This window comes from Nicotiana tabacum, chromosome 13 (genome assembly GCF_000715075.1).
Source record: "Nicotiana tabacum cultivar K326 chromosome 13, ASM71507v2, whole genome shotgun sequence".
Taxonomy (NCBI): Eukaryota; Viridiplantae; Streptophyta; class Magnoliopsida; order Solanales; family Solanaceae; genus Nicotiana; species Nicotiana tabacum.
The window spans coordinates 129,448,704-129,475,260 of NC_134092.1; the positions used below are offsets into that span (position 1 = coordinate 129,448,704).

Below are 26,557 nucleotides of genomic sequence, written 5' to 3' on the forward strand. Positions count from 1 at the left end.
AGGTTCTGCAGTAGCACGTTCTGTTGGTTAGGCTGGTTATTGCAACACTTGAGTGTACATATGCGAGAAATAAGATATATCGTTCAGCTTCGAAAAGTTCAAATTTAAAGACAACAACCCAAATATGCTGAAGCACTTTAAAAGGACTAAAGTATTGCCTTTCCAATTGATGATATTGCTGTAATCTCTCAGAGTACTGCCAATAAGTAGGAAGTTTGACAAAAATACAATCACCAACTACAAAGTGATCTTCAACTATACTGGCATGCACGTCAAGCACCAGATGTGCTAGCTTAGCGGATAGACAATGCAATATTACTCCTAGAATGCAAGCATAATAAAAGACAAGTGGATTACCTTCGCGTTTAATAAATTCAACCATCTCCGTCGAACAGTCTATGAGTACGGTTAATTTGTGTTGTTGTTGAAATGGTCTGATTACTACAGTCAAGATCAGTAACTAAAGAATATCAGTCCACAATTATAAAGCTCTTCTTCTGCCACTTGACAAACTACATGCTCTTGATCCACAAAGTAACCAATTAGGTCCATATAGTTGAAAATTAATTGCAACAATGACCACAGTGATTGCACAATTACAGCAAGACTTATGGCAAGATGTGGCTTTCTCCCATGTTGCAATATTGTCATCCTATTGGATTTCCTTGACCACATCCATAAACTACACAAAAAATTTTGTGATCTCCGTCTGTAAGGTTTGAACTGGTAGCACTCGTGCAGGTCCTGCCTCATCGAAAACATTCCAAAAAGTATTACAAAGATTAAAATTCTCTATAAAATAGTGCAAGGAACATTTGTAATATGGACAGGTTTGTGGATAAAACACTTTTGTTCTAGTACGAGAGAAATTCATTAACACGACTTGGTTGCTAGAGAGTGAAGAACAGGAAGAAAATGCATATTCCTCACTCATTGGGCGAAACAAGAGTGATGTAAGAAGCTTCTGTTGCAATGTATCTTAAACATCTTTTTCCAATGCAAAATCAGATAGCAAAATGGAAGAATGCATGCACCATTTTCGTCCAGGATCCCACACTTGAGTCATAGAGGTAGAAGCCACATACTCTAGATGACTTTTTAGAGTTAAGATCTCAGAGTTTATCCTTGGTGCCATGATAATGTGCTTCCCAAGAAAGCTCAACTCATTTTCAAGCTCAGTTATAGGTTGGTAGATAAGAGTCTGAAGACTTAGAACTCGAGACCTAATAATAAACTCCAAATGATTCGATAGAACTTTCCCTACATGTTCCGAATCCATCATATGAGTAAGATTCTGTAAGATTGGGCAAAACTCTGCTGGAACCATTTCCTCTTTGATATTTGTAGCTCCCTTGAATAGGCTAGTAGCAAATAGCTTCTGTTGAACCGCATTCTTTGAGCCTTTAACTTGCACATTGCCATCTAGATAAACGGACGTCAGAGAAAGTTTGAAATCATTAGATATGGAGTAGAAATAAAAATGCCTCTTTATTTGTAAAACCCAATTCAAAGATTTCTCGTTGTTGAAACAACTCAGTACCACGTGATGACTCTGTACCATCGGAGCTTGAGATAAGTCAACCATGGTAGATAGAGTCGATATGAAGAGTTCAATATGAACAGATAATGAGTGTACCAAATTCAAATCTATAGCCAATATTTTATAGGGTAAAGTAGTATGGCGATGCGGTATTATGCAACCAAAAACTATAAGCCGAAAATGACATAGTGATGGATGCTTAATTATTAACGCGAACTCTTCATCCCACGCTGGTTCTTCATACCCAACAAATAAAATTTCATTAGAAACATACCTCGTAATATCTGAAACCTCATTAGCCAGCATAAAATTCTTATAAAAAAATTTCCACAAACATGGACTCCTGTGAATGTGAAGCGGTATGACATTTTCAAATGGAAGCGTGACTTCAGCAGTGCTCACAATCTCTTTCGGCACTACATCCTCTCTACTAATCAAAGGTACCAAAAAATTAGTTGTGTTCGTTTCAGCTTCATTATCGCAAGCAATTGCCGCATCAGTTAGAGAGACATAGTTCTTGTCAATAGTTCGTCTGGGATGTCCATCAGGCACCTTGTCTTCCTCAGAATCACCATCTTCTAAATCAGATTCATCAGCGAGTACCGTGGAGCAGCGATTGTGAGACATTTTGTCTAACACCTGGCCTTCTTCTGAGAATTCCACCTTCTTAGTCATCAATTCAGTACCAACTTATAGCTCTGTAAGAATTTCAAACTCAATATGACTTCCATTAGCTATACCGTACATGGAATCGACATCAATATGATTTTCTGGTAACGCACTAGGTTCAACATCCGCTTCATCATCTTGTAAGGTACTAGTTGCCCTATCCGCCATTTCCTCGAGCACCTCGTATTCCAAGTTAAGGTTGTTGTTGTCTAAGTATTTATTCCAATACTGAGGCTAGGGTGAGGTGCTAATGTTGCACCACGATGGAATAGCCGCAGCTCGTGCTAGAAAATTTTCCTCTAGCTTTCGCTGCTGGTGAACGGCTAAGAACCCACCAGATGCTTCTCTAGTTCGAGTGCGAAAATACAGCTTCAGTTTCTCCTTAAAATGATTCCAATCAAAAAATTGTTTATTTCGAAACAACCAATCAAACTAAGCAAGATCTTCGCCGTCAAGGTAGTGGTAAGGAAGAGGTAACCAGTCCTTCTCGGAGAAGCCAAGGTAGGTGAAGTACAGCTCAACCCGAAAAATCTAACCCTCTGGGTTTCCATCGCTGAATCAATCTAACACCACCATTGTTGGAGTATGAACAATGAAAGCACCAATGTAACAAACCAGTTATTCAATACTTCTATTGCTTTAACCTCGAAAGGAAATTACAACTCAACTCAAAACTATTATAGGATTTAGAGATGCTAAACATAAATACAAATGATAGAGAAAAAGGAATGAAAAGCTCAGACTAAGAATAGGGATGAGAGGATACAGACACTCGAGAAGGAAGATGAGGAGAAGCAGACATTTTACTCAACAATACGCATAATTCCTGAAGCCGTAGACCACTCTCCTTTTAAACCTTTGTCACGTCTTTCCCTACTCCACCTGGATCCCAAACGGATCTCTTGTTGGGTTGTCTTGTCCTTGGACTTCTTTGTGGTCTAGCCCTTGGTCCAACAGCTTGGCCAACCTTCCAAATAACCGGCCCACAAGTATTATCTAAATTATTCTTATTCACAATAGCGGGTTTTTTCTTTTATTTTTGAACCTTAATACGTAGAATTACCCGATATACCTACTGATTAGAAATAAGAGATACCGATAAAATAGTCGAAGCTAGCTCGAACGCCACACGAAAGGTGACTTTTTCCTATTTGCTTAAAACTTAATAAGTGGAGTTACCCGATATATATAAAAGGACAACTCAGTGCATTAAGTTTTCTCTATGCGCGGGGACCGGAGAAGGGCCAGACCACAAGTGTCTATTGTAGACAGCCTTACTCTGTATTTCTGTAAGAGGCTATTTCTACGACTCGAACCCGTGACCTCTTGATCACATGACAGAAATCTGTTACGTCAAGGTTCACTTGACAGTAACTTTATCAGTTATCTGATATATATATTTAAAAAAAAGATAAAAAATACCCGCTAAAATAATCAAAGTGCTCACAAACTAGCTCGGAAGCCGGCAAAAAGAATCATAACCGAGTCCCTAAATTACTCAAGAGAACCGACAATTTTCTTTCCTTACGCAAGATAAAGACAACATTAACTCACCGAGTCCAAAAACTGAGTTAAGATATAGACAATGCTTGAAAACTAAGGGAGCCAAAGTACCTATTTGAAAAAGGGACATAATTACAGTCACCCTCCAATCACAATACTCACTATTTCAACGGCAACTGACATAATAATAGTGGCATTCTTGTCTTTACACTTTCATCATCCCAAGAAGTTTCAGCTTGATATCAACAGCTGAGCGGCAATGCCAAAAAAATAATAATCACAATATAGTACTCTGTAGTAGAAGAAAGAAAATGCTACTTTTCACCAATATTTGAGCTATTACTAGCTCATCAGCCACCACTAATGGTTTGAAAGAGCTCAAAAAACCATATTCACTTCACACTGCCACCTCCACTATAGAAACTTCAGTTCTTGATTTGCTTAAAGTTTTGTTCTTTTCTCGTTTTTGTGTAGTGGGGGTGAGGAAAGAATTGATTTTTTTGGTGTTTTTCTTGAAACAATTTATACCCATTTGAGGAAAAGGGGAAATGGAAGGTGGGTCAAACTCAAAAATGAAAGAAAAAAAGGATAGACAAAAGGATCAAAACCCAAAGATTGAGCCTTTTGTACCAAAAAAGGGTCATGATCCTAGAGAGTTGAAATCTTGGGCTAAAAGAACTGGTTTTGTGTCAACAACTTTTTCTGGGGATACTGAAAGAGCTAATAGTTTAAGTAGGAGGGATTTTACTAATGGGAGAGATCCGAATGTGAGGAATGATAATGCTGGATTTGATTTAGAAAGAGGGGTGGTTAATAAAACTGAAACTGTATCTCCAAAGATTGAGCTTGATCCTATTTTGGGAAGAGCAAGAAATAGAGGGGTTGAAATTGAGCCAGTTTTGGGTGAGGGTTTAGGAAATGGAACAAGAAGAGGAGAGAATCTTGGAAGGAGAATTGAGATGGAGCCTATTTTGAGAGCTCATAATGAGGATAGGAAAGATGGTTTGAATGAGAATGGCAATGGTAATAATAGTGCTAATGGAGCTGTAAATGGGAATGGACATATAGAAACTAGGAAGGATGACGTCAACGTGGATGAAGAAGTGGGATATCCTGATGGTGAAGATCCTAGTTATGGAGGGTGGCATAAGTCTCCGCCGATAAAATGTGGACTAAGGGAAAATCCGGGACTTGGTAAGTACATATTCTGCTTCTAAGATTTTTTAATGTTGCTCGTCATTGATTTTGATGATGATAGGAGTTGAGCTTACAGAAAGAAATGAGGATTCATATTGCCGACCCCAACTTGCTTGGGACTGAGGCATAGTTGTTATTGTTGTTTGCGTATTGTCATTGATTTGAACTAATCCTTTTTCCCTTTTGGTTGTGAATGTCTTTATGTCGAATAATTTTGGAAGAAATTTAAGAATCTTTTGGAATAGCATTGCTAAGAGAGACAGTTCTATGACCATCTAAGTAGAAGTATAAAGCGGAGCGGGAATAAATATAGGGTATTTGAAGTAGAAGAGCTGATAAATTACTGTTGATGGGTCTCAAGTCACATGTGCAAAAGGATAATGTATCCAATCCTTGAAGTATGGTACCGTAATTGAAATTGTAATATCCTTAATGAAGCCTTTTGTGGAAAGTAAATTCAAACACAAAGTGTAGTAGATATGATCATGTTTTCCCAGTGCGAACTAATCCCCTTAACGGCGACAAAACTTTTGCCTTCATTATCAAAATGGACCTTGGCATGTTAGTTATTAACTTAGTATGTTTTTTGAATGAAAATGAAGGAATTTGCCTAAACTAGAGGAAAAGTCTATAAAGAAATTATAGTGCATCTTAGTTCTGTTCATCAAAGGAGACAAGCACGGGTGTGTTCTTCGTTGGAATATGCACTTTTTATTTTCCAGTTCCTTTCACTTCTTTTCTTTCTGCAGTATATTGAACTAGATAAAAATATCTAGCATGATTCCGAGAAAAACTGCTGCACGAATGCATTTGAATCCTCATCCAATATGCACTGACAGTTCTGGACTGTAAAGAATTCATTGCTGAAGTCAAGATATTTTGACCAAGTAGACATATCTCCGAAGCTTCCATTGTAGAATTTTGAATCAAACTTGTGCTATTTGATCACAAAATTGTCTTTCCATTGCAAAAAAGAGTACATACACATTTTGAGATCTATTCTTGATGAAGTAATAAAGACATTTCATGGTGAAATTTATTAGCTGTGGTATCTCCTGAGATTCTACCTTGATCACTAATTGACCATCTTTTGGTCTTTAAACTGCAGTGCCTCTTATGTACTATGGGTTGCAGCACTATTTATCATTGGCTGGTTCACTTATTTTTATCCCTCTGATTATTGTTCCCACCATGGGTGGAAGTGATGTGAGTAGTTTCCTTATGAACTTGCAACGTGAATTATAGTAGTACAGTAAGCAAGTTTATTGTCAGTCTCATTGATTTCATTTTCCATATGGTGACAGAAAGATACCGCCAATGTGGTTTCCACGATGCTGCTAGTATCTGGCCTTACCACAATACTGCACTCATATTTTGGCACCCGTCTCCCTTTGGTTCAAGGGAGTTCATTTGTATATTTGGCGCCTGCATTAGTTATCATGAATTCCGAGGAGTACCGGAATCTTGCTGATCATGTAAGTTAAAAATGAAGTTATCCTAGTGAGACTTTGTTTAGGTAAATGGTTCTTTTATGTATCCATTTTTGTATGTGTACTGAATATGTTCAAATGATTACGTTGCATCATAATGAGATATAACAGACCTCCATTGGCAGTTAGTAGCCAAGAGTTATACTTAAATTTGTTGTTTCTATTACCTGAGGGGGGGATACATCTAGCATTTTACGCGCCTGAATAAATATGCAAAGTGAATGATCTTCATCTTTTACTCTACTACTACTTGAAGGTTCTGATTATTTCCAGAACAAATTGCTTCTATAACTTTGTTACCTGAATCAGTAACAATCTATAATCTTTACACTGGATGTCCAATGGAAAATTTCTAGAAAGACCATGCTTATTCCTCATAATGTGGTGTCAATATTGATTGCACATGAAATTTATTTAATTAGTTGTTATACTTTTTAAATGCTTTTATAGATGATGGATTTTTGCTGATGGAAACTTTTTCGGGTGTCCGCAGAAATTTAGGTACATAATGAGGGAGTTACAAGGAGCTATAATTGTTGGATCGATTTTCCAGAGCTTCTTGGGTTACAGTGGCTTGATGTCTCTTTTGCTACGGTAATATTTGAGCCCTTTAACTCATTATCCATCTTGACCAGCCCCCTTTAGTGAATTTCCTTTTTAGGAGACTTGGAAGAGCTGCCTTTCTTTTCTAAATAATATGAGGTAAATTTCATTTTATACAAGTAGTCTTTGGATTTTGCATGCTATTGAGAAGGACATAAGTAAACCAGTAATGGATTTTGAAATGATTCTTTTAATCCCATTACCAACTCGTTACACATGACAGATTTTCAGAAAGCATATGAAGGTTAAGGCTATCCACCAATTGCAGTGATGTGTAGAATTCAAAAACCATTTTAGCCTTAACAATATACTCTTTTCTTTTACTTTACAAATCTATCTTGCTATAGACGGCAAGATATCAAAATCAACTTAAGCATCAAGAAAGATGGATTATAATGGATTTTTGGATGTAAGTGAACTTTGTAATAATTGTCTGTATAAGTTACACATTTACCAAGACTAGCTTTGAATAATCGTTGTATGCAATCAGTTTTCTAGTTCTGTTTTTACGACACTTCCAAGAATTAATTCTATGGACATATTCTGCAGTTTCATAAATCCAGTCGTGGTCGCACCAACAGTAGCTGCAGTGGGTTTAGCATTTTTTAGCTATGGCTTTCCTCAAGCTGGTAGTTGTGTAGAAATCAGCCTTCCTCAGATACTGCTTCTCCTTATTTTTACCTTGGTAGGTATCCATGTGAATGTTTCATGATCGTTATTTCTATTTTTGGTATACTACTCGTAAAGTTTTTAGCTTTCTTTAATGAAATCCTTTCTTACTTGATATAAAAAAAATATTGGCATGGATGACATATTCTCTTTTATATCAGATACTGAACTGATTTTAGGTGTCTCACTTCTGAGCTCTAGTGTATCTTTTTCTTTCACTAACTTAGTTCCATCATTTCTCTTTGCAGTACCTTCGAGGAATATCCATTTTTGGTCATCGTGTGTTTCGTATATATGCAGTACGTATTTTTTGCTCTTCCTCTTCTTTCTCTCTTCTAATACTTTCTTTTGTATATATGCAGTATGATTTTTTAGCTACTGCGGAAACTATCATCACATATTCATATGTGTGTGCTAAAAAACAAAAAGAATTATTGCAGGTCCTTGTTAGTGTTATAATCATTTGGGCATATGCTTTTTTCCTGACGACTGGCGGTGCATATAACTTTAAGGGTTGTAGCGCCGACATACCAAGTTCCAACATCCTTATTGATGCTTGCCGAAAGCATGCAGATACAATGAGGCACTGTAGGACTGATGTCTCCAATGCTATGAGAACCGCTGCTTGGGTCAGGATTCCTTACCCTTTCCAGTGGGGTATACCTACCTTTCGGTTACGGACTTCAATCATTATGGTCATTGTGTCACTAGTTGCTTCTGTTGACTCGGTGAGTACTCAGTGACCTTTGTAAAAGGTTCATTTATGAACCTATCTTTTGGAGCAACAACAAAGTTTGTTTGAGTTATAAACTGATCAAGATTTTGACATTGTAGATTGGAAGTTATCACTCCGCAGCAATACGAATCAATTTGAAACCCCCAACCCCGGGTATAGTCAGCAGGGGGATTGGTCTGGAAGGTTTCTGTAGTGTATTAGCTGGACTTTGGGGAACGGGTACAGGGTCAACAACTTTGACAGAGAATGTACACACTATCAATGCAACCAAGGTAGCTAACCGAAGGGCTGTACAGCTTGGAGCTGCTTTCTTAATCCTGTTCTCCTTCGTAGGTATGAGTTAGTGAAGACTTCATCATCGAAGCTTCTTTTTTTCTAATTAATAAGCAACTGATCTTGTTCCTAAGGATGGCATACTGCATTTGGTTAATCAACTGATGTTATGGCATTTCTTTGCATCACTTCTGCACACCAAATTATAAGTTCTCGTCGTAAGATCTCTAATTTGTATTTCTGCATGCATGAATGTAAAGTAAAAGGATATTTGGTTTGGTTTGCTTCTGCGGTGGTTTCTAAGTGCTGTGTTTCATTAATCACATGCGAGCTGAGAATTAGAAGCAAACACACACTGCCTTCTTGTGGTGGTCTATTCTTTTAGATACCGAACATCTATGCTCGGGTTATTTGCTTCTTTTACAATGAAAATTATCTCGGCAATATTGACATGTAAGCTCGTAATCTTCTTACTTCTGTATGGTAGGTAAAATTGGTGCTATTCTTGCTTCTATACCACAAGCGTTGGCGGCCGCGGTACTATGCTTTATATGGGCTCTTATTGTGGCTCTAGGTCTATCAACATTGCAGTACACCCAAAACGCAAGTTCCCGAAACATTATAATTGTTGGTGTATCGTTGTTCTTTGGTTTGTCGATCCCTGCTTATTTTCAGCAGTATGCACCAGAGACCGGCCTAATTTTGCCTGGATATTTAATTCCTTATGCAGCAGCATCCAATGGACCAGTCCACACCGGCAATGCACAAGTGAGTTCACTTTAAAGATTTCTTTTATTGTCCTTTAACTCACCCTACAGGCAATTCTCGTCTTATTTTTATCTTCTGGATTTGATAAAACAAGCATATAGTGAATTTATATGATGTTTGTATTTCAAATAAATTTACCAAATTTCGACTTTTTACAGTGTAAAGGTCTGAAGTTTGACAAAAACAGTGCATCATTAGTGCAGTATACAGCATGACAAATCAATCGAATAGTTCTCCCGTAAACTCCTTAACAAGTGCATGCAGTTTGATATATAACATGGAAACTGCGTACAAGAACATGTTACTATAGAGGATGTACTTTTTACTCTATATTCCTTCTTAATTTCCATGAATTTGCAAAGAACTGACGTCTTGTTTCTTCCTAATGTTGTTGTCAGTTCAATTTTGCAATGAATGCACTTCTGTCGTTGAACATGGTGGTTACACTATTGGTGGCGTTCATATTAGATAACACGGTCCCTGGTAGCAGACAAGAACGAGGGGTATACGTTTGGTCAAAGGCTGAAGACATAATGACAGATCCTTCGTCCCTTTTAGACTACTCTTTACCAAGTAGAGTAGCAAGATGTTTCCATTGGGCCAAATGTGTGGGCACATGACTTCCAGCTTATTGTTATCCGAGCGTAGCTTAGAAAGAGTACAGCTACAATAGGTGAAAGGTACATATACATATTTTTACCATCTTATACACAAGGAGGTTAGAGATTTCACCAAAATATAGCATTATCTCTGTAATTGTGAAAGAGAGCATTGGAGCAATCCCATATTCAACAGTTTATTCATTATTATACAGAAATGTAAGTTGGTTTTTTTGTTTTGGTGAATGGAAGCACTATATTGAAATACTATTGCAATGGTAACATGCCTTTGGTATCTTTCCCTGTTTGGTTTGTGAAGAAATATTAGAAAAAACTAAGACAGAAAAATATTGGTATGAGATGAGCTTAAGTGGAGCGACATGGTCAGTGGAATTCATGCGGCCGACCCCCACTTGCTCGGGATTGAGGTGTCGTTGTAAGAAAGAAAATTTACTGACACTGGAATCCCCAAAATTCACCCTACTAGAACTTCTCCACTTCTCATTGTTTCTATTTCCACTTCAATTATCTCCCTTTATTTTCCATGCCAAAATATCTAGGCTGAAACAACTCTCCAATCAGCTAAAACTTGGATAAAGGCTAAGACAAGCAAAATTGTTAAAGGAAAGACTGAAACTTCTTAAGATTACTGTTATTAACTCTATGGATAATTACCATCCTTGATACACTTTGTATTAACAGTGAAGGAACATTTCAAAGATAGTTCTGATTTTGTTTACTCTAAAAACTAAGAGAATGAGTTATTTTGCTCCTCTCTACAACCTTTGTTCTTCTGCATGTACAAAACCCTATAGAACTTTGACTCAACTCTCTCTCTATCTGATAGAAATTGATCTTTTCTTTTGCAAATCTTCGATTAGAGACCGTAAACTATGATTAGGTGTGAGAAGCTTGTCGTTGAGCCTTAAATTTGTCATTGGTGATGTATCTCTTCCAGTTTTTAGCCATTCTTCTATGGCTTCTAGCTCATATGAAAATCCATCAGCTGCAACATGTGGATTCTTCATCACTTCCTGCAACCGAAGAAAGGAAGAAATGAAAAAGAAAACATGCTTACTGGAAAATCCAATAATCTTTTTTAAAAAAAACCTTTTTTTAAAGTGAGAAATCTCCGAGAGTCCGTGGCGCATGGCTTGAAACTCGGTGTATAGTAGACCGCCCCTCTACCTTACTCCACTTAACTACCAGGTTTTCCTGTGACGTGTGCTAACCCGCACATCACTTGTTGTACTCTTACTACATGACCAAAGTCCCGAGGCATCTTTGAAGATCGTTTTTTCTACTCTTTAGCAGTAAAGTTACATTTTTTTACTCACATCTCATATTGAAGATGATATCAATATGAAGATGATAATCAAAAGTGAGACATGATAGTCAATTTGAAGGGAATAATATTTGAAGAATTAACCCAAATAGCTACCTACCTAATCTCTTAAACTAAAAATAGCAGGCGGATGCATAATATGTATAATTCATGTATAATATATGTATAACCGTGTATAATCAATGTATAATCTATGTATACCGGCTAGAAAAGGTAGACATTGAATCTGACCAGCTATTTGTTACGTAAATGATGGGATAGAACATGAACCTGCAAAATGGGGCAAAGGAAGAAATTAGGGAACTCTCCTGAGTCTTCATCATCTTGATTTCTGTCATTTGCCACAACACATTCACCATTTGCTACTATTTCATCAGCTAATTTCTTCACTTTCTCTACTTCTCTTGCCAAACTAGTCATGTTTAACTCCTTATCTTCATGAATAGACAAACACTTTATTCCTATTCTTCCAAGCTCAAGTGCTATATCCAATGGCCACTCTCCGGCCATCGGATCAAGTACTTCAATAAGCTTAGTCTGGTCCATCATGATCGCCTCCTCGACAAGCCCGGCCCAGTTTCTCCCTGTCAGAATCTGTAAGACTAAGTTCCCATAAGCCCGGATATCTGATCTTATATCCGATTTATCAAAAGACAAAGGTGTCCTAAAACCATGGATGTTCGCCACATTATTACGATCAAGAAGGATTTTTGAAGGGTTGAGGTTGCCATGAGCCACGGGCCTCGGCTTTGCCCGATGAAGGTAGCATAGGCCCGTACAAACATTGGCTGCAATGCATATCCTAGCTTGCCAGTTTAGACACTTGTTTCTCCTTTTAGAGCTTCTCTTGCTTGAGAAGAGAATGTCTCTTAAGCAGCCATTGTGCATATACTCAAACACAATGCACCTTAGCTCAGAACAAAATCCGATCATCGATAGTATATGAGGATGCTTCATGTGGCTGAAGAGCTTCACCTGCATTAGAAAATTTTCGGATTTCAGACATGTAATGATATTATTTTCGAGATATTTTACTAACTCTTAAGATTATTAATTTATAGGAAAAGCATCATTTACCCCTCTACCATAGGAAACATCTTATTTGCCCTTGACCCTAACGAAGCTCTAACTTGAAGCATAACAAGAGGGTCATTTTGAACCATGGTCAAAAGTACAATGGTAAATTTAGACGTTTTACTCAATGTATTTTGACACGTGGGATCCACCCACTCGAGCTCTATTAAAGCTAAGGGCAAATAAGTAACGATTTCTTGACAAGGGTACGAATGATCCCAAAGTATAACTGAGTGTAAGGGGTATAATTTGGACCAACAACAACGACAACATACCCAGAGTAGTCCCACAAGTGGAGTCTGGAGTGGGTAGAGTATACGCAGACCTTACCCCTACCTTTAAGAAGGCAGAGAGGCTGTTTCCGGTAGACCCTCGGCTCAGGAGGGTATAATTTGGACCACTTCCCTTAATTTATAAAGTGGAGTAGTTATTATTGTGCCAACTTTATATTGCAAATAAGAAATGAGGGTAAGTACCTTAGCTCGGAAGGCATCTGCAGAATCTACATCACCTGAACTATACAGTTTAATTGCAACTGATGTGTGATTAAGCCTAGCTTTATACACATCAGTCCAATCACCACCAGATTTCAACCTCATACGATCCGAAAATCCATCTGTAGCTGCTCTAATTTCTGCAGCAGTGAACTCCTTGTACTCAAAACTCGGTTTCATCAGCATTGTAGCATTTCCTATCGCGTCTTTTTCCCTGCAAAACTCTATCCTTCGTCGTAGAACATCTCTTTGCTTTCTATACTCCTCAATTTCCTGAAGTGTATCTGTTCTTTGCTTCACTACTTTTTCCACTTTGACCTCAGCACGTGATCTTGCCACAGAAGATAGCTGCAGCTTGTTTGAGAGCTCGCCTTGTAGTTCAAGAATTGAGTTGAGTCTACTCGTCGTGATCTCAACTTCAGTATGAAGTTCACTGATCTCTTCTTTTGTGGCATCTAACTCCCTCTTTAGATCAGCCTTTCGCGCGATTTCATCATTTATGCAACCATCAATTTCCTCAGCCTATATATAGCAAAGTCTTTAGCTTGTAAATGGCAAAATGAAACTAACTAAAACAATAAGATTTTTTGAAGAACAAATGTAACACGTACCCTTCTAGTACATAGTGTGGTAGCCCACTGAGCCTTAGCATGTCCTCTAACATGGCCTTTTGCTTCTTCTCTGCTTAGTTGTATTGTTTGTTTGATCTCCAGAAACTTGATTTTCACAGCTTCTCTCTTTTCTTGCAAAGTCTAATATTATTTGATTATAAATCAGATTTCCATGAATAAGAAATCAATTTCTAAAATTTTGAGGGAATTATGGAAAACAAAAGAAAAGAAGACTAAAATCTTCCTAGAAAAAACAATATAATCAGGATTTAAATTTTAGCTACTACATAATAGATAATATAATTGTTATATGACCTAATGATCAATAAAGTCAGTAAAAATCATGGTAACACTAGTTTATATTCCAACAAAGACAAAAAATAGCAAGTGATTTCTTCCTATCTACCTAAGCTTTAGCGAGCAGAACTACTCGGTAGCTGTAGTGATAGGTGATGGTAGATACCTAGTGAAATAGTCGAGATGTACTCAAACCAGTCTGACAATAAAACATCAACTGTTGTAAGGTTCTACCTTCATATACTTCCCAGATTTTAAGGAACTTGCTATTTCATTACCAGAAAAATAAAAATAAATATAAAAAAAATAAAAAAAAATGATGAAGCTAGCACCTAAAAGGTCATTACTAAAGGGTTTCATACAATGAAGAATGATAAGCAAACAGTCTTGACTACTCCAGTATGTTTGTTGTTCTATCACTATCATAAAAATTCTGATTCAAACTGAACAAGAAAAAAATAAATTATTAAATAGAAAAGATAAATTAATATAAGGAAGCTAAAGTTGACTTGTCAAGCATAAAAATCTTTTTTTTAACTACTCCAAACTGATCCTGGCCATATAATCTATTGAGTTTAACTATTTTTAAACACTAACAACGTAAAAAAATCTATAATCAGGTCACCTAAAAGATAAGTACATGTCGTTTACAAAAAGTGAGACTAGTAACCTGAGAAAACCAAAGGTTAAATTCACGGAAAGGTAAAAATTCTTTACACTGTCAATGTATATAAATTAAATTCCAATAATTTATATGAAAATTATCTGTGACTTACCAAATTATCAGCCATAACAAACTCTGTAATGCTATTCTGGAGATTTTCATTTGCAATAAAATCATCAATTTCCTCTGCATTTGAAGATAATATTTGACTCATGTAATTCTCAATTTCATCTTTATACTTTTCCCATTGATCAACTGAGCTATTGCTTGCTGAAGAAGGTGAATCACATGAATTTTTCATTTTGGCACTGTTGTTTTCAGGGAACATTTTTACAACCAAATCTTTAAAACTTTGCCTCTTTGATCTTGAATTTGCGACCATTTCTCCTTGATCATCTTCGATTAATCCTTCATTATTTCTTTCCCTTAGAAAAACCAACTTCCCTCCACATATTATAAATAATTCACAGAATTCTGGCTTTTGTCTATGCACAAAAAATGATCCACTTATTGCACTTCTTGATTTCCTATAAAACAGCATTTTTTGCAGAAAATTAAAATATATTATCATGAACAACAAACAACAACAAACGCTGTGTAATTCACAAGTGGAGTCTGGGAAGGATAGTGAGTACAACAACAAAGGTTGTTTCGGATAGATTATCGACTCCAAAAAAATTATCATGAAACAAACTAATAAAAAGTTTTTTATTTTTGGGGGGGTAGGGTAGGAGAGGTTACCATGATGAAGACTTCATGAAAGTCAATGACATGACCAATTTTGTTATCCTAAGACCAGTGATCAAATCCACCATAATTTCTTGAATTGATTCATCATATCCTTCAATCTTGATTGCTTCAACTTTAACCTATTTGAAAGAAAAGGAGATGAAATTTTGGTTAAAAGTGTAATTAAAACTTGTAATAAGAAGTTATAAGAAATCATCAAAGCCTAAGAAAAAACACATACATTGGCACAAAAAACTTTGTATCTCCAAAGTATCTTTTGGTTCTTTGCTTCTTCAAACTTCTCAAGATCTTTCAGTTTTTCTTCATTCACTGAACCTGCAGGTAGCTTTCCCACTGTACCAACAAAAAGAGAAACAAAAAAAAAAGTTTTATATATGAATCAAATAAAAAGAAAATGATAAGACGACGAACACAACAACAACAAAAAAAAACTCAATGTAATGAGTTTGGAATATATGCAGACCTTACCCTTACCGGGTAAAGATAGAAAGGTTGTTTGTGATACATGCTCGGCTCAAGAAAAGCAAAATAACAGCAATACAGAAAATGATAAGAGTTAAGGGGGAAAAGGGTCAAATATATATAACTTACTTGGTGTAATAACAAAGTTTTTACATATGTTATTAGAAGCATAAAGAATGACAATTGTGATTGATTGAGAAGACCATCTTTTGAGTGCCCATTGTAAAGTCAAAAAACCATCATGAAGATTTGAATTAATTGCTACATAAACCTTCTTTTTCACCTCCAACTCCATAGCCATGGCTAAAAAAAAAAGATTTTTTTGACTAAGAAAAAAAAATGGTTACTTATAACTTATCACACATAAAAAAGTCTTGAAAGGGTTTGTAGTGTGAAGCACATGTAACAATAAAAATACGTAAAAGTACAAGATGAAGAAATTAAGCTATGGCTTTTTGAAAATCTTGTGTTTTTTCTTAAAAGGAAGATTTTTGAAAAGAAGAGAATAGGACTATTTGGCTTTTATATTGTTGTGTCAAGACAGCCAATTGTTGTTGTTTTTTTTTTGGATTTTTTGGTTAGGATTTTAGCGGTGATAACAAAGCTGGGGCCAAATTTGATTGTTACTTGTTTTCGTTTGATTTGATTTTGAGATTGTGAAAATTTCTTGGATATTACTTGAGATTTGAGAGGATTTAATTTGTAGTTAACATTTAATGTGATTAGTTAAGAAGGTGATTTGCGCTATGACGTTTTATACATGTATATTCGAGGATATTCTTTGCTGGTAATTAACACCTACCCCTACTATATTAATTGATGAAAACTACTCTTTGGCGTGGATATGAGGATAAGTCAACTTTTTGTATCTAATTCATTCTTAGAATTTTTTTTTTGTCTTAATAAGCTTTGCTTATAGACCGTTTGGCCAAGCTGCAAAAATCAGATTCTTTTAATAAGTGTTTTTTTTTTTTCAAAAGTACTTTTGGCGAGAAATAGTTTATGTTTGACTAATTAATTTAAAAAGCACTTCTGAACAACAATTAGTGTTTGGCTAAACTTTAAAAAACTGTTTCTAAGTATATTTTTCTCAAAAGTGCTTTTCAAAATAATACTTTTGGAGAGAAACTATTTTTTTTTCTTCTCCAAAACTACTTCTATTTCTCCTCAAAAGTATTATTTTTGTTTCAAAAGCTTGGTCAAATACCTTATAATTTTAGAACGGAAAAAAAAAAAAAAACACTTTTAAAAAAAAAAAAGTTTTTGCCCTCTGTTAGTCTCAAATCTCAATCAACGTTGGAAGATTTTGAACCTGAGCTTCGTTAGATTCTGCTGAAGTGTAAGACTATAAGTGAACAAAATAGAAGCACGAAGTTCGTAACTTAGACAGTTGATGTAACGTTGTACGTGAATTCCATTTGATTTGTCACTTCATACGCGGATTTCATTTAATTTGTTATGGACTGAATGACGAAGAAAAATAACACGTAAAGATTCTAGAGATTTTATTGTCGCGATCCGAAATTCCTACATTCGGACAGTAATGACGCCTAATATTTCACTTGTTAGGCAAGCTAACGTTAGAATAACATTATCCATTTTTAAAATAATTTTAAATTTATTAACAACAAGGAAGCAAATGCGGAAGAAATTTTGAAATAATCCATAATAACAATGGTGTCTAAATACCATCCCAAAATCGGTGTCACAAGTGCACGAGCTTCTAGAATAAATACAAATAAAGGTCTGAATAAAATAAAGCTGTATGGAAATGAACACACAGCTAAAGTAAAATAGACGGGGACTTCAGAACTGCGGACGCCATGCAGTTATACCTCAAGTCTCCTCCGAGTAGCTGAAATCCGAGCAAGTCTATGGCACGCTGCTGGGACCAACTCCGAAATCTGCACAAGAAGTGCAAAGTGTAGTATCAGTACAACCGACCCCATGTACTGGTAAGTGCTGAGCTTAACCTCGACGAAGTAGTGACGAGGCTAAGGCGGTTCACTTACAATTAACCTGTACGCAATATTAGTAACAACAACAATAATAGGAATAAATCAGGTAACTCATTTATAATAATTGAAATCAACCCAGCAGTCATAATCCATTATTATTTCAACCAATTCTGTTGCAGCGTGCAACCCGCTCTCACAATATATTCACTTTCAATTCTGTTGCAGCGTGCAACCCGCTCTCACAATATATCCATATTCACATTCAGTTATGTTATATATTTATTTCGATCAAGTATATATATAGTCCTTTAAATAAGTCTGTTGCGGCGTGCAATCCGATCCCCCAATATTGACTTTTAATAAGTCTGTTGCGGCATGCAACCCGATCCTCCAATATTACCTTTTTAACAAGTCTGTTGCAGCGTGCAACCCGATCCTTCAATATTAACTTTTAATAAGTCTGTTGCGGCCTGCAACCCGATCCTCCAATATTAACTTTATAAAAAGTCTGTTGCGGCGTGCAACCCGATCCTCCAATATTAACTTTTTAATAAGTCTATTGCGGCGTGCAACCCGATCCTCCAATATTTCCATTTCAATCAATTCTTATAGAAGAAATTCCCCAATAAACGCAACAGTTAATATAAATTCATAAGACAACAAACATACAACAATTATAATTTAATTATGAAACAAACAATGACAATTAACAATTTATTATAGAAATCAGGGAGAAAGTAGGCAGTTTAATATTTGATATACTAAATGTCAAATAACAATTAAAACACATAATTCAAATAGCATGTAACAATTAATGCAAGAATTAAAGAATTAATATTTTGACAAAGAATAGGAGAGAAACTTAAATTATAACAATTAATTCATGATTTAAAATAATTTATGATTTTTTAAGTAAGTAGGCAAACAATTAATTTGACGACGTATAGACACTCGTCACCTCGCCTATACGTCGTTTACATGCAATTCATATAACAAACAATTAAAGGGTTCTATTCCCTCAAATCAAGGTTAATCCCGACACTTACCTCGCTTTGCAAATTTCAAATCGATTATTCAACCACAACTTTTCCTTTTAAATTTGCCTCCGAAAGCTTCAAATCTATTCACAAATAATTTAATATATTAAATACTAATCATAGGAATTAATTCCATATGAATTTATAAATTTTTCGGATAAAACTCCAAAATTTATTAAAATATTTGGCAGTGGGACCCACGTCTCAAATCCCAGAAAAACTCGCAAAATCCAAACACCCGTTCCGATACGAGTTCAACCATACCAAGTTTGTCCAATTCCGATATCAAATGGACCTTCAAATCTTAAATTTTCGTTTTTGAAAAGTTTTACAAAAATTCCAATTTCTTCCATCTAAATCCAAAATAAATGATGAATATAGACATGTATTTGTGAAATATAATCACTATATGATAAAGAATACTTACCCAGTCCGAAATCGTAAAAAACTCCTTTGAAATCGCCCCTAAGCCGAGTTATATTGAGGGTTTGTAAAAAATGGGAAAAATTCCGTTTTTGGTTCTGTTTTAAGTCACAAGGGTCAGGCCTTCTTCGCGTTCCCGAAGGGCCTATCGTGTTTGCGATGAGTAGCAGCCCGTGGCTTTCGCGTTCGCGAGTCCTCCTTCGCGTTCACGAAGGTTTCCCCCCTGGCCTTCGCGTTCGCGAGGCATAGCTCGCGTTCGCGCTGAAGGAATGATCGACCCTCCCCCAGGTGTGCCTAACACTACGCGTTCACGAAGGGTAATGCTCCCATCGCTTTGCGTTCGCTACCAAGCCTTTGCGTTCGCGAAGAAGAAAGATCCAGCTGCCCAGTTTACTCTTTGCGTTCGCGAGTGTCACAACCCGAAATTTCCACCTTCGGACCGTGATGGCGCCTAACATTTTACTTGCTAGGCAAGCCAACGTTAGAATAACATTATCTATTTTTAAAATAATTTTAAGTTTATTAATAACAAGGAAGCAAATGCGGAAGCAATTTTGAAATAATTCATAATAATAACGATGTCTAAATACCATCCCAAAATTGGTGTCACAAGTGCACGAGCTTCTAGAATAATACAAATAAAGGTCTGAAAAAAATAAAGCTGTCTGAAAATAAACACACAGCTAAAGTAAAATAGACGGGGACTTCAGAACTGCGGATGCCATGCAGTTATACCTCAAGTCTCCTCCGAGTAGCTGAAATCCGAGCAAGTCTATGGCATGCCGTTGGGACCAACTTCGAAATCTGCACAACAAGTGCAGAGTGTAGTATCAGTACAACCGACCCCATGTACTGGTAAATGCTGAGCCTAACCTCGGCGAAGTAGTGACGAGGCTAAGTCGGTTCACTTACATTAACATGTACGCAATATTAGTAACAACAACAATAATAGAAATAAATGAGATAATTCATTTATAATAATTGAAGGCAACTCAGCAGTCATAACCAATTATCATTTCCATTATTTCTGTTGCAGCGTGCAACTCGCTTTCACAATATATTCACATTCAATTCTGTTGCAGCGTGCAGCCCGCTCTCCCAATATTTTCCTTTTAATCAAGTCTGTCATATATTTATTTCAATCAAGTATATATATAGAGACTTTTAAATAAGTCTGTTGCGGCGTGCAATCCGATCCCCCAATATTGACTTTTCAATAAGTCTATTGCGGCGTGCAATCCGATCCCCCAATATTGACTTTTCAATAAGTCTATTGCGGCGTGCAATCCGATTTTTAATAAGTCTGTTGCGGCGTGCAACCCGATCCTCCAATATGAACTTTTTAATAAGTCTGTTGCGGCGTGCAACCTGATCCTCCAATTTATTCATTTACTAATTCTTCTAGAAGAAGTTTCCCCAATAAATGCAACAATTAATATAAAATTATAAGACTACAAGCATACAATAATTATGATTTAATTATGAAACAAACAACGACACATAGCAAGTTATTATGGAAATCAGAGAAAAAATAGACAGTTTAATGTATAATATGCTAAATGTCAAATAACAATTAAGACACATAATTCACATAGCATGTAACAATTAATGCAAGAATTCAAGAATTAATATTTGACAAAGAATAGGAGAGAAACTTAAATTATAACAATTAATTCATGATTTAAAATAATTTATGATTTTTTAAGTAAGTAGGCAAACAATTAATTTGACGACGTATAGACACTCGTCACCTCGCCTATACGTCGTTTACATGCAATTCATATAACAAACAATTAAAGGGTTCTATTCCCTCAAATCAAGGTTAATCCCGACACTTACCTCGCTTTGCAAATTTCAAATCGATTATTCAACCACAACTTTTCCTTTTAAATTTGCCTCCGAAAGCTTCAAATCTATTCACAAATAATTTAATATATTAAATACTAATCATAGGAATTAATTCCATATGAATTTATAAATTTTTCGGATAAAACTCCAAAATTTATTAAAATATTTGGCAGTGGGACCCACGTCTCAAATCCCAGAAAAACTCGCAAAATCCAAACACCCGTTCCGGTACGAGTTCAACCATACCAAGTTTGTCCAATTCCGATATCAAATGGACCTTCAAATCTAAATTTTTCGTTTTTGGAAAGTTTTACAAAAATTTCAATTTCTTCCATCTAAATCCGAAATAAATGATGAATTTAGACATGGATTTGTGAAATATAATCACTTTATGATAAAGAACACTTACCCAGTTCAAAGTCGTGAAAATCTCCCTTGAAATCGCCCAAATCCGAGACTCAAAACTCAAAAATGAGTAAAAATGGCTAAGACCCGATTTTATGTATTCTGCCCAGCATTTTCGCATCAGGGGCTGCCAGGCGAGGTTCCGCATCTGCGAACAAAATGTCGCACCTGCAACGTCCGCTTATGCGCAAAAGGGCCGCACCTGCGAAGGCCGCATCTGCGATGGAGGTTTCGCTTCTGCGAGCTCGCACCTGCAGTCAAAATTCTGCAGGTGCGATTATACCAGAACCCAAATTTCAGATTTTTGCTTAAGTCCAATTCTTGTTCCGATTTTAATCCGTTTCACTCTCGGGGTACTCGAGACCCCGCTCGAATATACCAACAAGTCCCGTAATATAATACGGACTGACTCGGGGGTCTAAAATCACATCAAACAACACTGAAATTATAATTCACTCCCCGATTCGAACTTTGAGTTTTAAACTTTTAATTTGCAAATCTCGTGCCAAAACATATTAAATGAAACCGGAATGACTTCAAATTTGGCACACAAGTCATAAATGACATAGCGGAGCTGTTCAGATTTCTAGAATCGGATTCTGGCTCCGATATCAAAAAGTCAACCCCGTGGTCAAACTTGGAATATTTAGCCTTTAAATTGCTAGTTCCGTTAAATGGTCATAACTTGAGCTAGGGACCTCCAAATTAAATTTCGGGCATACGCCCAAATCGCAAATCACGATACGAAGCTACCAGAATTTTCAAAATACTGATCCGGATCCGTTTGCTCAAAATGTTGACCAAAGTCAACTTAGTTGAGTTTTAAAGCTCTATTTCCTATTTTAATCCATTTTTTACATGAAAACTTTCCGGAAACTTTTACGGACTGCGCACGCAAGTCAAGGAATGATAAATGGTGCCTTTTGAGGTCTTAGAACACAGAATAACTTATTAAATTTAAAGATAACATTTTGGGTCATCACATTCTCCACCTCTAAAACAAACGTTCGTCCTCGAACGGAGTTAGAAAAAGTACCTGAGCTGGAGAAAAGGTGTGGATATTTACTCTGCATGTCTGACTCGGACTCCCAGGTAGATGCCTCTACCGGCTGACCTTTCCATTGCACCCGAACTGAAGGATAACTCTTTGACCTCAACTGTCGGACCTGCCGGGCTAGAATAGCCACCAGCTCCTCCTCATAAGTCAAATCTTTGTCCAATTGGACTGAGTTGAAATCTAACATATGGGACGGATCACCATGATATTTTCGGAGCATAGACACATGGAACACCGGATGAACCGCAGATAAACTAGGTGGTAATGCAAGCCTGTAGGCTACTTCACCCACCCTTTCAAGAATTTCAAAGGGTCCGATATACCTAGGGCTCAACTTGCCCTTCTTTCCGAACCTCATTACACCTTTCATAGGTGAAACCCGGAGCAATATTCGTTCTCCAACCATGAATGCAATATCACGAACTTTACGGTCGGCATAACTCTTTTGCCTAGACTGAGCTGTGCGAAGTCGATCCTGAATAATCTTGACCTTATCCAAGGCATCCTGTACCAAATCGGTACCCAACAACCGAGCCTCTCCCGGTTCAAACCAACCAACTGGAGATTGGCATCGCCTTTCGTATAATGCCTCATATGGAGCCATCTGAATGCTCGACTGGTAGCTATTATTATAAACAAATTCTGCAAGTGGCAAGAAATGATCCCAAGAACCTCCAAAGTCTATAACACAAGCGCGAAGCATATCTTCCAATATCTGAATAGTGCGCTCTGACTGTCCGTCTGTCTGTGGATAAAATGCTGTACTCAACTCCACCCGCGTACCTAACTCACGCTGTACAGCCCTCCAGAAATGTGAGGTAAACTACGTACCTCGATCTGAAATAATAGACACGGGCACACCGTGAAGGCGGACAATCGCACGAATGTAAATTTCAGCTAACCTCTTTGAAAAATAGGTTACTGCCACTGGAATGAAATGGGCTGACTTGGTCAACCTGTCCACAATGACCCAAATAACGTCAAATTTTCTCTGAGTCCGTGGGAGCCCAACAACAAAATCCATTGTGATACGCTCCCACTTCCACTCAGGAATTTCTAACTTCTGAAACAAACCACCAGGTCTCTGATGCTCGTACTTAACTTGCTGACAATTCAGACACCGAGTTACATGTGCAACTATATCCTTTTTCATTCTCCTCCACCAATAATGTCGCCGCAAATCTTGATTTGCGGTACCTGGATGAATAGTATACCTGGAACTGTGTGCTTCTTTAAGAATTAATTCACGAAGCCCATCCACATTAGGCACACAAATACGGCCCTGCATTCGCAGAACTCCATCTTCTCCCACAGCAACCTGTTAAGCATCACCGTGCCACACCGTGTCCTTAAGGACAAGTAAATGAGGATCATCATACTGCCTCTTTCTAATGCGCTCATATAAAGAACACCGAGCGACTGTACAAGCTAGAACCCGACTGGGTTCTAAAACATCTAACCTCACGAACTGATTAGCCAATGTCTGAACATCTGCAGCTAATGGCCTCTCACCAACCGGAATATACGCAAGACTGCCCATACTCACAGCCTTTCTACTCAAAGCATCGGCCACCACATTGGCCTTTCCGAGGTGATACAAAATGGTGATATCATAGTCTTTCAACAACTCCAACCATCTTCTCTGCCTCAAATTAAGATCTTTTTGTTTGAACAGATACTGAAGGCTATGATGATTAGTAAATACCTCACACGAGACACCGTAGAGGTAATGCCTCCAAATCTTCAGCGCATGAACAATGGCTGCCAATTCTAAGTCATGAACAGGATAATTCTTCTCGTGAACTTTCAACTGCCGTGATGCATATGCAATTACCTTGCCATTTTGCATTAATACTGCACCAAGCCCAATGTGAGATGCGTCATAATATACTGTATACGATCCTGAACTTGTGGGTAATACCAATACTGGCGCCGTAGTCAAAGCGGTCTTGAGCTTCTGAAAGCTCAACTCATACTCGTCTGACCATCTGAATGGAACACCCTTCTGAGTTAGTCTGTCAATGTGCTTGCTATAGATGAAAATCCTTCCACGAACTGACGATAATAACCTACCAAACCCAGGAAACTCCGATCTCTGTAACCGAAGTAGGTTTAGGCCAATTCTGAACAGCCTCAATCTTCTTAGGATCCACCTTTATGCCTTCTGCCGATACAACATGTCCCAAAAAGGCAACTGAGTCTAACCAAAACTCACATTTTTGAAAATTTAGCATATAACTGATTATTCTTTAAGGTGTGAAGCACACTTCAAAGATGTTGCTCATGCTCCTCTCGACTGCTAAAGTAAATCAAGATATCATCAATGAATACAACCACAAAAGAATCCAAATAAGGCTTGAACACCCGATTCATCAAATCTATAAATGCTGCTGGAGCATTTGTCAACCTAAATGACATCACTAGGAACTCGTAATGCCCATACCGAGTCCGAAAAGCTGTCTTAGGGACATCAGATGCCCTAATCTTTAACTGATGGTAACTAGATCTCAAATCAATTTTTGAAAATACCTTGGCACCCTGAAGCTGATCAAATAAGTCATCAATTCTTGGCAGCGGATATTTGTTTTTGATAGTGGCCTTGTTCAACTGCCGATAATCTATACACATCCGCATATAGCCATCTTTTTTCTTTACAAATAATACTGGTGCACCCCAGGGCGAGACACTGGGTTTAATGAATCCCTGATCAAGCAAGTCTTGTATCTGCTCTTTCAATTTTTTCAACTCTAGCGGGGCCATACGGTATGATGGAATAGAAATAGGCTGAGTGCTCGGAGCCAAATCAATACAGAAGTCAATATCTCTGTTGGGTGGCATCCCCAGCAAATCTGCAGGAAATACTTCTAGAAATTCACGAACAACTGGTACTGAGTCCATAGAAGGGACATCCGCACTGGGATCGCGAATATAAGCCAAATAGGCTAGACACCCTTTCTCTACCATACGCTGAGCTTTCATATAAGAAATAACCCTGCTGGCAGAATGGCCAGAAGTTCCTTTCCACTCTAACCGAGGTAACCCCGGCATAGCTAGGGTCACTGTCTTGGCATGACAGTCCAATATAGCATGGTAAGGAGACAGCCAATCCGTACCCAAGATGACATCAAAATCTACCATATCAGGAAGTAGAAGATCCACACTGGTCTCAAGATTACCAATAGTAACCACACACGAACGATAGACATGATCTACTATAACAAAGTCTCCCACCGGTGTAGATACACACACAGAAGCACTCAAAGAATCACAAGGCACAACAAAATATGAAGCAAAATAGGAGGACACATAGGAATAAGTAGATCCTGGATCAAATAGAACTGAAGCATCTCTATGGCAAACTGGAATAATACCTGTGATCACAACATCAGATGACTCGGCCTCAGGCCTAGCTGGAAAAGCATAAAATTGGGGCTGGGCCCCACCACTCTGAACTGCATCTCTGGGACAACCTCTAACTGGCTGGCTTCCACCTCTAACGGTCTGACCTCCACCTCTAATGTCCTGACCTCCACCTCTAATGGCCTGACCTCCACGTCTAACTGCCTGACCCCTACCTTTAGCTGGCTGAGCAGGCGGTGAAGCAACCAGTGCCGGTATGATGGCACGAGAATCTTGCCGAGATCTGTTACTCGCCAATCTAGGGCAATACCTCCTGATGTAACCAATGTTCCCACACTCATAACACCCATCCTGATGCCGTGGCTGCTGAAGCTGAAGCTGACCCAGATGGGCCGGATAACCACTGTAGTAACTCTGGAGTGGTGGTGCATTGATAGGAGTTGAATGTGCACTGAATACTGGCTGCCCAGAGTAAGGCATAATAGGACCGTGACTCCCTAAAGCACCGGGAGATACATGAAGTGCTGAATGAAATGGTCTGGGAGGATGACCACTACCAAAATTACCCTGGCCTCCAGACGAGGTACCACTGTAACCATCGAACTGACGAGGCCTCTTTTCGGACCTCTGCCCTCTTTCCTGTGCAAGAACCATCTCGATCCTCCTAGCGACATTAGCAGCCGCCTAAAAAGAAATCTCACTTTCGGTCTTCTTGGCCATCTGAA

The 26,557-nt window shown here is 37.6% G+C and overlaps 2 protein-coding genes across 5 annotated transcripts; one reads left to right on the forward strand and one right to left on the reverse strand.

Moving 5' to 3' along the window:
• The first annotated feature begins 3,983 nt into the window (after positions 1-3,983).
• LOC107760164 (nucleobase-ascorbate transporter 11) lies at positions 3,984-10,314 on the forward strand. The gene is made up of 10 exons (XM_016578177.2): positions 3,984-4,906; positions 6,018-6,115; positions 6,214-6,384; positions 6,893-6,993; positions 7,552-7,687; positions 7,920-7,970; positions 8,112-8,399; positions 8,506-8,740; positions 9,168-9,448; positions 9,847-10,314. The coding sequence occupies exons 1-10, from the start codon at positions 4,261-4,263 to the stop codon at positions 10,066-10,068; spliced, it is 2,229 nt and encodes a 742-aa protein (XP_016433663.1). The 5' UTR covers positions 3,984-4,260; the 3' UTR covers positions 10,069-10,314.
• Positions 10,315-10,682: 368 nt separating this feature from the next.
• On the reverse strand, positions 10,683-16,206 carry LOC107760165 (putative U-box domain-containing protein 50). 4 transcript variants are annotated; one of them, XM_016578179.2, is made up of 8 exons: positions 15,874-16,206; positions 15,503-15,615; positions 15,274-15,401; positions 14,645-15,059; positions 13,572-13,712; positions 12,943-13,482; positions 11,663-12,367; positions 10,683-11,081 (listed from the first exon to the last, which is right to left on the reverse strand). In XM_016578179.2, the coding sequence occupies exons 1-8, from the start codon at positions 16,043-16,045 to the stop codon at positions 10,884-10,886; spliced, it is 2,412 nt and encodes an 803-aa protein (XP_016433665.2). In that variant the 5' UTR covers positions 16,046-16,206; the 3' UTR covers positions 10,683-10,883. The 4 variants fall into 4 exon arrangements, with proteins under 4 accessions (XP_016433665.2, XP_016433666.2, XP_016433667.2 ...); XM_016578180.2 differs by having other exon boundaries at positions 15,757-15,897; XM_016578181.2 differs by having other exon boundaries at positions 15,751-15,885.
• Positions 16,207-26,557: the final 10,351 nt, after the last annotated feature.